Consider the following 16,574-nt stretch of genomic DNA (forward strand, 5'->3'; position numbering starts at 1 on the left):
GGTTGGTGTGTTAAAGGTAGACACTGAACAGTTCTACTGAGGACCTGGAAGCATTTATGGAGGTTGCTTGCCAACTGTAAGTTAGAGACCCAGTGCCAGTTGGCTGCAAAATCCTCTGGACTAAGTCCAGTTAAGTAGACTGAATTGCTGGCAGTCTTTCCAAACTTGTGCGTTTCACAGCTGGGCTATACAGTCCGACGCGCAGCACGGGGCGTTATTGTGATGTTGTGCTACGATGGGGGGTGGGGGAGGGTTGTGGCACCCATGTGACCTGGAGGGCCTTTGTGTTCTCCACTAGTGCTGAAAAAAGTTATTGACTGCGCTTGACAGGGTCACTGAAAATATTTCTAAATAGATGTGAGTGATGGGAATTAGCATTTTCAGATGACGTATTGTTTCAGATGTGTTCGTTCCTCGGCATCCACAGAGGCAGTTAGAATCTTAGCTGTGCGGTTATCACACATCGTCCCACGGTCCTGCTGCTTCCGAGCTTCGGGTGGGTCGCACTGTCTGTGGTCAAGGTGACGGTCATGGTCACACTGAGGTACTTAGGTGTAGCCAAGCCTGCCAAATGAGTGGGTGTCATCTCCACTTAGAGGAGTGGGCAAAGTCTTTGTTAGACGACAGGACCCTTTAGAATTTGGAACATTTTTAATTGTGTCTCAAAACTGATGCAGGTGAGAAAACCTCAGCCTTAAGGTTGGGCAGAGGTGGCTTCATGGACATGGAACCCGCAAAGTCACAGGGGACCTTGGACCCAGAAGTGCCTTATGTTTGGTTTACTGTTCTGTTGTCACCAGCTTGAAATCCTTAATCTTTTTTTTTTTTTTTTGCGGTACGTGGGCCTCTCTCTCTTGTGGCCTCTCCCGTTGCGGAGCACAGGCTCCAGACGTGCAGGCTCAGCGGCCATGGCTTACGGGCCCAGCCGCTCTGTGACATGTGGGATCCTCCCAGACTGGGGCACGAACCCGTGTCCCCTGCAGCGGCAGGTGGACTCTCAACCACTGCACCACCAGGGAAGCCCCTTAATCATTTTTTTTAAACGAGGGGCCTTGCATTTCCATTTTCCTCTGGGCCTCGCAAATTATGTAGCCATTCCTGAGGGCGGGATTGACTTTTTTTTTTTTTTTTAAACAAAGTCCAGTCTTTCTTCAGAATGGGGTAAAGAAGGGACATAGAGATTCTTTCAGCCAGACAATCAGTCTATTTCCAAAGGATTGGCTATTGCAAGCATCAGACAGTAAAAGATAAGACAACTGCTGTGTATTCCATTCTTGGTTACTTTGTTTCTCATACAGGATTAGAAAAAGGGCAGAGAATGCCTAAATTATCATAGAGAAGCAAATAATGTAATTGGCAAATACTCATCTTTTATGTATTTGATCTTGGTGTCTATTTGTTTAAATAATTACTTTCTTTAAGAAGGCTTTATGAGCTGATGTTAAAGTAAATTCTAAAGTCAGCTTTCTGCTGGTTTATACAAATATTGTCCTTCAGCCTACGTGATTACACATAGAACTCTCCTGTGACCTTACAGATACATAGACATTATAGTGAAGCCGTGAGTCATTTGATTTCTTTTAAAGTTGAGAGTCTTATTCATTTGTGCATTCAATGAATGCATTAATATGTCCAACAAAAAAATATAAACAATATGTCCTGTAGGCCATTGGCTATAGAACTATACTAGTAATATGACAATAACCAGCTACGACATATGTTATGAGTTAGTCATTTAAAGTTGCATAATTTTGTGCACATTTACAGTAAATCGTGGGAGTTATTTCTCTTCTTGACATGGCTGCATAAGTAAGCTTCTTTTATTACCTTGATAGTATGAAATGGAGTAGTTGCCTTCTTGCTATTAACTACTTTTAGCTCAGACGTTTTACTTTTCAGAGGATCTTTACATATTTTTGCTTCACCTAAGGGAAGGAATGTGGGAAACTCAACATAAAAGTTTGCCCTTGGGCTTCCCTGGTGGCGCAGTGGTTGAGAGTCCATGTGCCGATGCAGGGGACACGGGTTCGTGCCCCGGTCTGGGAAGATCCCACATGCCGCAGAGCGGCTGGGCCCGTGAGCCATGGCCGCTGAGCCTGCGCGTCTGGAGCCTGTGCTCTGCAATGGGAGAGTCCACAACAGTGAGAGGCCCATGTACCGCAAAAAAAAAAAAAAAAAAAAAAAAGTTTGTCCTTTTGGGGGGAATAGAAATCCTCAAAGAAAACAAATTCTTTTGTGGCTTCTTGGTGGGAATCATCACCAAAATACTTGATTAATTAAGTAACAGCTACACAGGTTCCTTAGGTAGTCACGTGATCCCCTCCCCCCAAGTTCACAGTAACATTTGATTTCCCTTGGCAGGTTATATGGCACTTTGTTTTTAACCTCTTAAGTAACCATATTATTTTTAAGTGTGGATGTGTCCATCTCCTCCGCTAGAGACTATGGCTTCTCCTCATCCCTAGAGAGCCATGATCGTAGAAATCCAAAGAGATGATGGCGGTTTAGACAAAGAAAGCAGCAGTAGCCATAGATAAAGTGAGACGTGGTCAGATTTGAGTAATATTGGAAGTAAAGAAAACACCATTTCTTGGTCGATTAGGTGTGGGGTGTGAGGAAAAGAGAGGGGATCAACTTTCTATTTTAGCCTGAACAATTAGGAGGATTGGGTTGCCATTTTGTGAGGCTGGGAAGAACAGCCTTTCAGAGAACAGGGAGGAAAATCCCGAGTTCATTGTTAGACTTTGTTATACCTTTTAAACATTCAAGTAGAGATGCTCAATAGACAGTTACCTATGTGAACGTGGAGGTCAGAGGATGGGCTTCATTTCCAGCTGTCCCATAGGGTAGCCACTGCTCACATGTGGTTCTTTAAGTTTAGATTTCGATTAAATTAAACATAACGTTTTATCCTTCAATCACAATGTATACTAGTGCTCAAGAGCCACATGTGGCTTGTGGCTGCCATATGGAACAACACAGGTTTAGAGTATAATACTTGTCATCATTGAAGAAAGTTCTACTGGAAAGCGCTGGTATAGAGTTACGAATTTGGGAGTGGTCAACCTGTAGATTGCACTTAAACTACAGGACTGGGTGAGATCACCTAGAGGGGTGAGTATAGACAAACAAGAGGTTGAGGGCCTCCCTGGTGGCGCAGTGGTTGAGAGTCCGCCTGCCGATGCAGGGGATACGCGTTCGTGCCCCGGTCTGGGAGGATCCCATATGCCGCGGAGCGGCTGGGCCCGTGAGCCATGGCCGCTGAGCCTGCGCGTCCGGAGCCTGTGCTCCGCAACGGGAGAGGCCACAACGGTGAGAGGCCCGCGTACGGGAAAAAAAAAAAAAAAAAAAAAAAAAAAAAAAAAAAAAAAAAAAAGAGGTTGAGAGGTTGGCAGTCAATTTGACACTGAATCATCAGGAAATAAGCATTCAGCAAAAGAAACTAGGAATGAAGGTTGGTCGGTAAGTAAGGGAGGAAAAGAGCTGAAATGATGGGTTTCTAATGGCGAAAACAGGAGGAAGTGATCAGCTATGTCCAGTGCTTGTGATTGGCTGAGTAAGACAAAGCCGTTGACTGTTGGAAATGACAAGGTGCCCTTGAAAGAGAGGTTTCAGTGATGTGGTGGGGGAGGGATGCCTGAGAAAGAGGGACCATGGGAGAATGAGGAATATGTGGAGATCCAAAGTCAAGATAACGCTTAGAGGGATTTTTGCTATAAAGGGAAACAGTGACTGTGAGCCGGAAGTGTATGTAGCGATGAGATCATTTGTTTTCCTCTTGAGATGAGGGATATAACAGCATGTTCCTGTGCTTCTCGAATGATCCAATAGACAGGGACAGTTCAGTAAGGTTCAGGAGAGAGGGGACGACACTAGCAGTGATGCCCTCAGGTAGGTGAGGGAAGACGGGATCCAGGGCAACAGTGGACAACCCGGCTGAGCATCCTGGGAGGAGCCAGGACAGGACAGCCTGGGTAACAGAAGGCGAGGAGGAATGTGTGGGTCCAGAGGCAGAAACACATTCGATGGGAGAGATTGCCTACGTTCTCTTCTTGACGGTAGCATCCATGATATTTTATGGATTGCTTTACTGGAAGCCTAGGGAAACTTGACATCTTGGTTGTTTTTGTTTGTTTAATAGTGATGACACTTTGACCTTCACAGTCCTTTTTTTTTCTCCCTCTCTTTTTTTTTTTTTTTTTTTTTTGCGGTACGTGGGCCTCTCACTGCTGTGGCCTCCCCCGTTGCGGAGCACAGGCTCCGGATGCACAGGCTCAGCGGCCATGGCTCACAGGCCCAGCCGCTCCGCAGCACGCGGGATCCTCCCAGACCGGGGCACGAACCCGTGTCCCCTGCATCGGCAGGCGGACTCTGAACCACTGCGCCACCAGGGAAGCCCTCTCCCTCTCTTAAATGCACCCTGCTATTCACAGCAACATCTTAAAATTTTTACAGTGAAACCACATGCCAGGTATGGCCTAGGTTCTAGAATCTGTCTAAAAGGTAAAAGTAGAATATATTTCAAATGCTCATTGAAAATGTGCTAAACCACCTTCAATCACCAGAACGTAAATCCTTGACATTCAAAAGGCAAGAACTAAAGTTATTTTTTATTTTCTTTGCATTTCCACTGGGGATCCCTCTCCCCTGCGGCAGTGGAAGTCAGGATCTAGTCTGAATGTGGGGTGGGGTGGTACTAGGAAGCAGAGCCAAGTGAGTGGATTTCTGTCTCTATCACGCTTGCCCTTGAACTTGTCTATCTTCTGTGCATGCGTGATGCAACTCCGTTGTATTGTAATATCATCCTGATCTTGAGCCTTAGCTCACTATAACTCTGATACATCTCACCTGTATTTTACTGCCAGGCTTGCACACGTGGTGTGCTGCGTTATTTTCTTCCCTACAAGATCTCTGCATTACTACTGCGTAAAGAAAATAGCAACCAAAAGTGTTACATTTGAGATATCACTTTAAGTCAAGGAGAAATTGAGTTGAAATATCCATGAGCATCAGTATTACCTTCTGAATGTGAAATTCCTCTCAAAATTCTAGCTTGATTGTGAACAAAGCTCTAAAGTGTCTCTGTTCACATAATATCACATGAAGACATTAACAAAAACACTGCAAAACATCTCAAATAAGGAAAGCATTCTATTTATTCAGAATATATGAAATGTTATAACATAACTGAACACATGATTCCAAGAACAGTTTGTATCACTTAGCTGCAAAAATAAAAGCAAAGACTAGAAAGATCCTCGGAATTCAAAGACTCCTAAGACCTTGGTTTTGAGAAGGTTTTCACTGGTGACTAATGAGAATTAGGCATTTGTTGATTTTAATGGTACAACCTGTTGTGTTTTGTTTGCTTTCTGTTTTGGATGGGGGTGAGGGAAACAAAGACCCATCTATTGACAATTTGGTTGTTTCTGGGAGCCACCAGGATTTGTTTTGTTGGATGACAAATGGTGACTACACCATGGAATCTTCAGAGCAAGCCATAATACTTCTGGAGACATTTAAGCTAATAGCAGAGTGGGAACCACTTTGTAGTATCCTAAGGAGCGGTCTGGTGTAAGGAGGTCCTTGAACTAATGCCACCCACCCAACTTTAATTGAGGTGGGATCCCACCAGACAGAGACAGAGACAGGAGTTCCTTTTTTTTTTTTTTTTTTTCTTTTGCGGTACGTGGGCCTCTCACTGTTGTGGCCTCTCCCGCTGCGGACCACAGGCTCCAGACGCGCAGGCTCAGCGGCCATGGCTCAGAGGCCCAGCCGCTCCGAGGCATGTGGAATCCTCCTGGACCGGGGCACGAACCCGCATCCCCTGCATCGGCAGGCGGACTCCCAACCACTGTGCCACCAGGGAAGCCCAGGAGTTCCTATTTTTAACTGGAAACCTGCTTTGCTTCTTGGCCATGAATGCCCAGTTCTGGTGGTAACACACGTTTTTCACAAGACACGGGTTGGGAGAAAACCAGCTGTTTGTATTCATGCTTTGAGCTTGAAAGAAAAAACAAAGAGAAGTAGTTAAGAAAAGAGAGGATCAGGGCTTCCCTGGTGGCGCAGTGGTTGAGAGTCCACCTACCGATGCAGGGGACACGGGTTCGTGCCCCGGTCCAGGAAGATCCCACATGCTGCGGAGCGGCTGGGCCCTTGAGCCATGGCCAATGGGCCTGCGCTTCCGGAGCCTGTGCTCCGCGACGGGAGAGGCCACAACAGTGAGAGGCCTGTGTATCGCCAAAAAAAAAAAAAAAAAAAAAAAACGAAAAGAGAGGATCAGGAAGGGAGGCAAATAATGTGTTTGCCTACACCAAAAACCAGGTGATATCCAGACATAGAAAACAAACTTATGGTTACCAAAGGGGAAAGGGGTGGGGGGGAGGGATAAATCAGGAGCTTGGGATGAACAGATACACACGACCATATATAACATAGATGAACAACGAGGCCCTACTGTAGAGCACAGGGCACTCTATTCAGTATCTTGTAATAACCTATAATGGAAAAGAATCTGAAAAAGAATATATATACATAACACACATATGCGCGCACACACACATATATACACACACACACATATAACAGAATCACTTTGCTACACCTGAAAGTAACACAACATTGTAAATCAACTATACTCCAAGAAAAAAAATTAAAAGGTGATATCTTACAGTCTTTAGGCACATTTTGCTGGAGGGCCTAAATTCTATTTTAATCTCATTCACCGGTCACCTGTGTGATCTTGCACAAGTTCATTCTTCTCAGTTTTTTTTTTTTTTGATGAAAAAATAGACACCTACATTATAGAGTTGTTAGAGGACTCTTGAAATAATGCATAGAAAAAGCCCGGCAGAGTGACTGACACCTGGGAAGTGCCAGTAAATGATGGCTCTTATTTTAGTAGTCAGACCTGATAGTATCAGATTTATCCCAAGTCCTTGCCCTTTTGAGGTCAAATCCATTCCAGTATATATATTACCAACCATGACGTCTGATCATATTTCTTTTTGTCGTATGTGCTCATCCTGGTACACAGTTAACAGACACCTTACTCTTTGGGCAAATTCTCTTTGGAAATCCTATTGGGAATCTGCCTGGATTCTAAGGTTGATGATAGGGATTCTAAGTGGGGTATTCTAAGGTTTTCTGAGTGCTTCCCTTGTGTCTAGCATCTACTGGCATCCAGGAGAGGGATTGTAAGTTGTGGGCCAGGATAAATCATAAAAATCTATATACGCTGATTCAATTTCAACCATTATCTGTGGAGCACCAGTATGTGTTAGTATCATGCTAGGCTTTCAAGTTTAAAGTGAAGGTTGAGACCTCATAGTATAACCTCTCCTTCAACATAAGGTAAAAATCTATTTTCTTGCCTTATTCATTGGATATGCCTAGAACTGAGGGTTGTGGGCTTATAGCAAATGTCCTGTTTCCCTACTGTCTTTCTAAATCACAGTTCTGATGCTCTAGAGGTACACATTTTAAAGTGTCATGGGCAAACTTTAAATCAACATAAAACATACTTGGGAACAATGATGTGAACCAGCTTTGAGGTCAAAATGGCATGCAAATATCTCTAAAATGTTCAGTGAGATTGCTGGAATTCCAGGGTCTGACCTGTATCTTGATCTCTGATTTGTATCTTACACTGTCCAGATTCTGATGCAAGGCAAAAATCCGGGGATATCTTGGAAGTATGCACTTCCCCAGGTCGTGAATGGAACTCAGCCAGCCTCAGAAAGACACAGCCACACCTGGAGCACAGTGCAGTCAGATTGCTCCTTCTCCTGTGGTGGAGGTAGTTGATTTCCTCACCGTCTTCCATGTCTCTCCTCAAACAGGGTCTTTCACTGGTTTGCAGGGTAGAAATAGAGACATAGATGTAGAGCACAGACATGGACACCAAGGGGGCAATAGTGGCGGGTAGGGGGTGGGTGGTGGGATGAATTGGGAGATTGGGATTGACATATATACACTAATCTGTGTAAAATAGATAACTAATAAGAACCTGCCGTATAAAAAAACTAAATTCAGAAATTCAAAAAAACATTACAGCAACAGAAAAAAGAATGAAATTATGTTCTTCTGCTTCAAAGTCATCCATGGCTCCTCTCTGCACCTGGATGAAACCCACGCTCCTCGTTGTGGCTCACTGGACCCCGCATGGTCTGGCCCCCGCCTGCCACCTCAGTTTCCCTTTGTAGAACCCCGCCACCTGCCCTGTTTTCAAAAAAAAAAAAAAAAAAAAAAAAAACAGGCTCTTTCACTCCAGATGTCTTTCCATTGTATGGTTTAAATAAGCAACAAAAGAACTATCTTTATGGGAACTGTCACTGTAAGAAAAAATATATATATATTATTTGTACTCTTCGGGGATTTTCCTACGTAGAAAGGAACCCACTCACACAAATCTCAAGTCAGCCACAACCAGGACTCAAAAGTTACGCATCTGAAACTTACAAGGGAGGGAAATATAAAATATGTGTCCATTTCTTGTAAGGATTGAGTCATTGATGGATTTTGCAGCTCACAGCTTCGTGTCTTTCTGTCCTGACTTTTCTGTTGTTGTCAGCCTCCCAGTGGGACTCAGAGAAGGTAGGGGCAAGACAGTGAAAACACACGCAAGGCAGACTTAAGACAGCGATCTGACCCGTGGAAGCAGTGGCATTCCGCAGGGAAATGGATTAAATCCGAGAAATAGCCCTTGTAAGGAAGGGAAGAACAGCCATCCTCTCAGTGCGTAGACGGGAGGCATTTTATTTAGGTCCCAAATATCACATATTGGCTGGTAAGTCAATCTGTGTCACACTTGCCCTTTGGGAAGAAGAATGAGTCCATAAATAAGTCCATGAAACCAAAGCATGAAGGTTGGTCCCTTACTTCCTCATGCTCAGAGCACCTGGTGACAGCGGGTCTCCCCACTGTGTCCATCCCACTGAGCCAAATGGGGCATCTTGGGACCAGAGACAGAGCAGAAATACAGAAAGGGAAGAAATTCTGTCTTCAGCTGCCCACGCTAGGTAACAAAATATGAGGAAATACTTCTTTTTAAAAATATATATGAAATAATTAAAAGGGAATATATTTTTCATTAATACACATTTTAAAAGCCATATGCTATAAAGAAAATAATCTCCCATAATCTTTTAATCAGCAATAGGCAATGTTAATACTTTGGTCTATATCGTATTCTTTTTCTTAAGCAAACATAAAAACAGATGTGTTTCACATACTCAGACACATGCCACACATGTATCATTTTATGTTCTTTTTGTTCTTTTTTTAACGGAACAGAAACCATAATCTTTATGCTGTTTTTCACGTAGTCTTTGAGCATGAGCAGTTGTTCATGGATCAAATGCTCTTTGAGATCATTTGCAATAAGTTCCTGGTATTCCAGAGAGAGCACAGGTTCCTTGGGAAAGAGAGAGATTCAATCCATTTTCCATTTACAGGGAATAAATACAACCAAGGGGAGGATACTGGACAAGTGCATTATGGGATTCTCCTTTGCCTTGAGTTAGCAACACCTTCGTGTGACTCACAGACCATAACAAGTCGGAAGTCTAAGAGAAGACAAGTCCAAATGAATACGTTCTCCAGAAGCAGACTCTTAACTTTAGGGAGTCCCAATATTTTGATCAGTTCCTCCTGAAAGTAAACCCCCTTCAACCTAATCATTCTAGCGGGAGTGACTTTCCACTGTTGCTCAGATTCCATTTTAAGGAAAAGTCCATGTGAATAAAGACAATGGAAAGAAGAGGCAGCGTTCCTATGTGGGGAGCTGACAAATACAGTTAATCACACACAAAATAAAGTGTATCTTGATGAGAGGCCCTGAAATGAATATTGAAAACAAGGCAGTGGGGTGAACAGACAGAAACAAAAAACCAGAGTCCTTGCGGACAAGTATGAACACATATTTCAGTGAGTTCAACTTTTTGTTTATATATGCACATACTCTCAGGCAAGTGTAGAAGATGCTTCATAAAAAAGCAAAATCTTAGAGTTTCCACACATAATTCCCCCAGGATTTTTCTTTGCACAACATTTTCCATTAGATATGTGCAGTGTGAGTTAAAGCTTGTGGGATACTTCCCTCAAACAGATATTGCCCTGTTTTCAAAATTGTTTTCAGTTTCAAAATATTGCCCTGCCTTTATTACTATATCGTTCTAGAATCCATGGCAGTCCTGAAAACTAAGACGCTACATGTTAAAAAGTATTAAAATATGAAAACTATTATCTTAGGGGCGGCGTGGCATGAGGGTGGAATTCACATGAGTTGTAGATTTTATCAGAAGGAAGTGTTTTCATACAATATTTAGGTTCTGTATCTTCAGTAAAATATCAGAACCCTGGTAAACCCGAAGCTAAACTTGGAAACTAAGTGGAATTGGTTATCTGCAGTTTTCACTTTGTAACTTCTGATGTCTTATTAGGTTACATAAGTGTCAAGGCCATTTGCTTACGGGATCAAAACACTCAAGTCAATTCCTCATTCTGCAATGCAAGAGCCAAGCCAGCAACTGAACCCAAAATGTGCAATGCCTTCTCCTGCCCTGCCTAGTAAGTCATCTGGAAATGTCTTTCTGGTTGCATCTGTACTTGTGTGCCTTTATTGTTGATAGGAGATGGTTGAAGCCACTGTCGATGCCTCTGATCAAAAGTGATTCAGGGCTTCCCTGGTGGCGCAGTGGTTGGGAGTCCGCCTGCCGATGCAGGGGACGCGGGTTCGTGCCCCGATCCCGGAGGATCCCACATGCCGCGGAGCGGCTGGGCCCGCGAGCCATGGCCGCGGAGCCTGTGTGTCCGGAGCCTGTGCTCCGCAACGGGAGAGGCCGCAGCAGTGAGAGGCCTGCGTACAGCAAAAAAAAAAAAAAAAAAAAAAAAAAAAAAAAAGTGATTCAAAGATAGATAGAATACCCCCCACCGCACCCCCCCCAAAAAAATGCAATATAAGAAAGGAGACGAGTTGCAGTTAAAATATATAACTTGAAAAACACAGATTTGCTTCAGACACTCAGACTCTGGCTATGCCAACATAACCTTGGGGTAAAAAAAGGCATAAAGGCATCTTTTTTCAACCGTTTCATAGAGACCCCTCTTCTCTGAACTAAAACAGATATTTAAATAACACAGAATCCTATGTTAGTTAAATTTCTATGTGGTTGTATGCTTAACTTTTATAGAGTCATCCAAGAATTTAAAAATCATATTACTCTGCAACCCAAGAAAGCCCAAATGCAAATTACACAGTAGCAAGACACAAAGTTAAAAGGAAGGGTGTAGGGCCCAAGTGGTAACCCCATTTTTGATGAAGAGACACGGTGGGGAGCTCAGTGGGTTTGCTTTTGGATGGACTTTAGCCACACTACTATTTGAACGCTAATTTTAACTAATGTTCCCGGCCAAATGGAGTCTCTTCTTGTTTGATTTAGCTTCTGCCAAATGTATTTATATAGAGTTGACAGGGTTTCTTCTACAGCACTGTTGTGTTCCCTGCTGTTTCCGATCATCTTAATAAGTAGTGTTTGCTTTGTGGTGATGCGATTATATTGCACAATCTTTTTATATACATACATTTTTTTTTCCTTGTAAATAGTGTATTTGTCATAATCGTTTGGGGCTTCAGCTCCCCACCAATCCCCTAGGCCCAATTGTCAACTCAGTTTTTCCCTTAGAGTTTGGAACCAGCTGTATCCTGAACACAAAAAGGAGAAAGACATGTGGGGGACTTCCATGGAATTTTCTCCCTTGCTAAGAAATGTCTGGCTCTAAAAATATCCCGTGGCTCTAGGACGTGATAACCAGACAGTGTTACCGATCCTTGTGAAATAATCTCTCCCTTAGATGGGGGTGTGTGTGCGCATGCGCATGTGTGCGCGCACATGTGTGTGGACGTTTAGGTGCTTGTAGGGATTGTCAGTACTCTTGAATGGCAAGCTAATATTTTCTTATTTTAAGCCTCCTTTCCATCATTGTTTATCTCCACCAAGAAAAGAAAGGAACCCCATTCGTATGTACATCCATGAAAAGGGAGAGAGAGCGTTGGTCATGCTTAACTCCCAGAACTTTCCTGCTGGCTCCACGTAGAAATGATATTCGGTGCAGTAACAAGTTTGCTGGCTCTTTAAAAGTAGAACAGCCCCTGCAGTGGCTCTACAGAGTTGGAGTGAAATGGGCAGTATCTTTTGCTTCTTTTCCCTTTTATGCCACCCTATTTTTTGGGGGGGGGGGCCTCGCAGTGAGAGGCATGCAGGATCTTAGTTCCCTGACCGGGGATCAAACCTGCGAAGTCCTAACCACTGGACTTCCACGGAATTCCCTGCAACCCTATTATTTATCTCAGTATTTCCTGTTGAATAATGGGACCTTTTAGGGACTATTCTTCCACAGAGATATACTAGAAATAAGGGCTTAGACTATTAGAGTTCTAAGGACAAAGGAGTTCATCTGATCTAACTCCATTATTTTCCCATGTAATGACCATGTTATGTGCCCTACGGTACGCCAGGTCCTCAGCTGAGGGCTGGAAGATGGAGATGAATAGTTTTTAGTTCCTGCCAGCAATGAACCCACCACCGAATGGAAGAGGTGGATGTGTAAACAGATAATTGAGATGCAGTGAGATATGTGCTATAAAAATGATAAATATAAAAAAGCAGTAAGAGGACTTCCCTGGTGGTCCAGCGGTTAGGACTCTGCGCAAGGCATGAGACACGGCCAAAAAAAAGGCAATAAGGGAGAAAATGGAAAGCGGAGGAATCAGGTCTGTGAGGTCGGGGTTGATTAAAACTAATAATTTCATGATAATATATATCTTTTCTTTGCATCTTACTGTAAGATAAAATGATTATACACATATAAGGAATTCTTTTATTTGGTATCATCTCTCTTTAACTAAGATAACATGGATCATGCAATGTTTTAGAATACTTAGAATCCTAGAACTCATGTACTAAATTCTCTGGACTAACAGAAAGGTCTTTAACCTCACACCTCAGGCTTGTGGGGGGCAGGGGAAACCAAAGCCAAAATCATAGGACTAGGAAGATGCAGAAATGCAGAGGTGTTACAAAAACACATTTGGTCTCAGTGATGTTTTTATGCTTTCAAATGATACTTAGAATATTTGTAAACCTAGAGCAGTTTTAGACATTGACGCTTTGAAACGTATCATGATCCTATCTGGTGGATCTTTTTAATGCTAGGCCTTCAAATCAGAGAATTTCAGTTAATCAGAGGCAGTTGTTGACAAGGATTCTTGGTTACAGTTGATCATTCTTCAGTGTACACCAAGTCTCAAACAGCTGTGAAAAACAAAAAAGTGACCTGGCAATCTTTAAATAAAGAACTCGAGATTATATCTCTAACCCATCAGTAAAGTTTAAGGCTAACCAGAAAAAGTAGTTGGAGGAACCACCTACTTAGAAATATTCTTTGTAAGACCCTCTCTGAATGCACCCCTCTCTCTTTCAGATGCTCGCACGCACACACGCACACACACACACCCCTCTCTCTCCCCATCACTGACCCCTTGCTTCATTAGTCTCATTATTGTACTTTTATTAACTTCTTTGTAGCAATTATCAGAAAGTATCTTCTTTGTTCACATAGCCACCTCTTCCATAGGCTTCTTAATGGGAAAAGCATTACTTCATTCATTTTTTCCAACCCTAATGCCTAGGAGATCCCATGGCACAGGGTTTAAGATCCCAATTGGCTGAATGAATGAATCGCTCACATTTCCAAATGGCACCTGTTTCTTTGCCTGCAGAGGACAGGAACGTATTTTTCCCTAGAATTATGTGGTGATTAAATGTGATTCCCTACAAATGGACCACGTTCACATAGGCTTGAAAATCTATAAAAGCAGAATGAGTATGAATTGGCCATATTGGTTCTACAGTTGACCTGAGGCTTTCATCAGGTGGTTAATCTTTCACGGTAACTGCTTTGGAATTGATGATCCATAGTCTTAGCTTCACCAGAAGTAATTTTGTCTTTCACTGAAAGCTGGAAGCCAGGCGAATGGAGCGTGTGCAGCAGGTCATGTGCGGGGGGCCAGCAGAGCCGGAAGGTCCAGTGTGTCCAGAAGAAGCCCTTCCAAAAGGAGGAAGCGGTAGTGCATTCTCTCTGCCCAGTGAGCACACCCACTCAGGTTCAAGTCTGCAACAGTCATGCCTGCCCTCCAGAATGGAGCCCTGGGCCCTGGTCTCAGGTAAGTGGGAAAGGCTTGGAGTCATTGGTCTCGTTCCCCATGGAAAAGGAAGGTGACAAAAATATGGGTGGTATCTTTTTTCCCCTAAGAGTGTCTCAGCTGTTGATACCTTTGTGGGAATCACACTGACTTAATGTGAAATGGGGCATTTTAATTAGCATTTGGAGTGATGCTTATGCAGCCGGAAGTGAGACCCCCCCCCCACCCTGTACCACAGCTTAGAATACTTCAAAGTCTAATCTCCTAAAAAATTAGAATATGGAGGCCATTTAGGCTAGACTAGTGAGTGTTGGAGGATTGGCAGATGAAACTGGCTACTGAATTCTCCAAAGCAAAAGGAAAATAGCAAGAACTAGGCATAGAAAGGGTATTTAATTTAACTCTTGCTTCAAGGGCGAGAGGTGCGGTTGTTAGACTTCAGAGAGGAGTTGGGCGTGAAGTTGGCTCTTGCCATGAACTCCCAATGAAAGGTACAAACTCATGAAGTTGGAAGAGCCCTAGAACTGCCTGACATTCACAACTCAGAGGGTCTCAGCTGGAGGCAGTTTGCCCCCCAGGGGAATTTGGCCGTGGAGACATTTTGATCGTCACAGCTCTGGAGGATGGTGCTACTGGCATCTGGCTGGTAGAGGGAAACACCCTACAATGCACAGGGCATTGTAAAAAATGTCTGCCCCCCCCCCAAAATTATCTGGTCCAAAATGTGCCAAGAACCCTGGTACACAGCATCCTTGCAGGTAAGAGCCCAGCCTCTGCCAAACCATGGATGGCAAGCCAGTTTTAGGGATTAATGCAAAGAAAATGCAGAGGTTTCATCACCTGAACTATGAAGCCAGGTAGGAGCCCCTGACCACATTTCTACCGAGTTTCTGCATAGGGTGCGTTACATCCTGGAGAGTATTGATTTCGGATGAAGTTTAGCCTTGCACCCTCACACCCCCTTTTATTTGACAACTAAAACCAAATATGTCCTTTTGAGAACTTAATACGAAAGGGGTCCTTCAGAACTGTGATAGCAACTGGTTCTTCCATTAGAGACCATGGCTCTGGAAACCATTTGGGAAGCAATTTATGCTGGAAAAAAATCGCGATAAATAAGAATTCTATTGAATAAGAATTTAACTACTTGGATGTTATGAACATGAATGAGAGATGTTAGGGGTGCAGAACCCTGGTCTGATATCAGACGAATTTGCCCATCTCCACAACTTGGCAGACGGTCGATTCATCTTGGCCAAGGTACCTGAGCTCTGTGACTCTCAGACACCTCCTTTGTAAAATGGGATAATAGCAATTATCTCATGGGCTGGTTAGAGGGTCATGTGATATAGGCCCTGGTATACACTGAGGTATATCATCATGCACAGAAGGCATTAAATAAATGTTCTCTGCTGCGGTTTGCAGAGAGATGATTATTATGATATCATCCTGTCTCCATCTCCCTTAGAAATATGAAGAATGAGAATTCCCATTGGTCCCCTGAGCAGGCTTGGAACGGTGCCCCAGATGTTTGCAAACTCACAAAGAGTCAAGACAAATGGGACCACATCTCGTGCGGCCCTCTGAGAGGCGAACAAGAAGACTGTAAAGGCCAGGGAGGGGACACGTCCCTTGAGGGCACACCCCAGCCTGGGGCCAAAGTCTTCTAAGTGATCTTGGCAACTTTTGAACTACAAATCTGAAATCCAGGAGATTATTTGCCGCCTTACATATTTCACAGTTCTTGTGAAGGTCAGGACAGTACGAGTAGAAGAGTATGGGCCCACCGTGCATAGTTACTCCCAAATACTTGATGAGTGTTGACTTAATTTTTCCCCAAGAGTTAGCACAATGCCCCGCCCAGAAACAGCAGATGTTAGGGGCAAGAATTCGACACTCCCACCCCATTTTTATAAATGTCACGGTCTGTTGCCGTCCCTATTGTACATATTATACTTTGCTATTATCCTCCTTGTCCAAAGCACTGACAGTCCTCTTTCACCAATGCCCAGACTGACTGCCTCGTGCCAGAGAGAGATACAGTTACATCAATGAGTAGGCCCTGTACCACTTTCCAAACTGTTATCGTGTGCTGTGCACAGAATCCCTCCCTTCTCCATTAAGAATAAAACTTGTCTTCAGACCTGGGGCAACACAGCAACCCCTGGGCATTCAGAATGTTGAAAGGGAACACTAATCTGTACTTAGAGGCTCTGGATGGAGGAAAGATTTATTCTGCTGGCTGCAAGGGATTTTATTGGGCATTTGGTTCTAGTGCTTAAAAATTGCTTTGTAAACCCTTCATTAATGCATTCACCTGGAATTCACCTGGAAGACAGTCTTCTGAGACTAGCATGTACATGCCTTTTTT

At 43.5% G+C, this 16,574-nt stretch overlaps 1 protein-coding gene across 1 annotated transcript in view; it reads left to right on the forward strand.

Annotated features, from left to right (window-relative positions):
• Positions 1-16,574, forward strand: part of ADAMTS18 (ADAM metallopeptidase with thrombospondin type 1 motif 18) — an 83,665-nt gene that overhangs the window by 47,851 nt on the left and 19,240 nt on the right. The window contains exons 14-16 of the mRNA XM_082608087.1: positions 7,657-7,798; positions 10,443-10,569; positions 14,020-14,224. Coding sequence (XP_082464213.1) covers positions 7,657-7,798; positions 10,443-10,569; positions 14,020-14,224 — 474 coding nt within the window. The remainder of the gene's footprint in view (positions 1-7,656; positions 7,799-10,442; positions 10,570-14,019; positions 14,225-16,574) is intronic.

This window comes from Mesoplodon mirus (genome assembly GCF_964341445.2).
Source record: "Mesoplodon mirus genome assembly, chromosome: 19".
Classification (NCBI taxonomy): Eukaryota; Metazoa; Chordata; class Mammalia; order Artiodactyla; family Ziphiidae; genus Mesoplodon; species Mesoplodon mirus.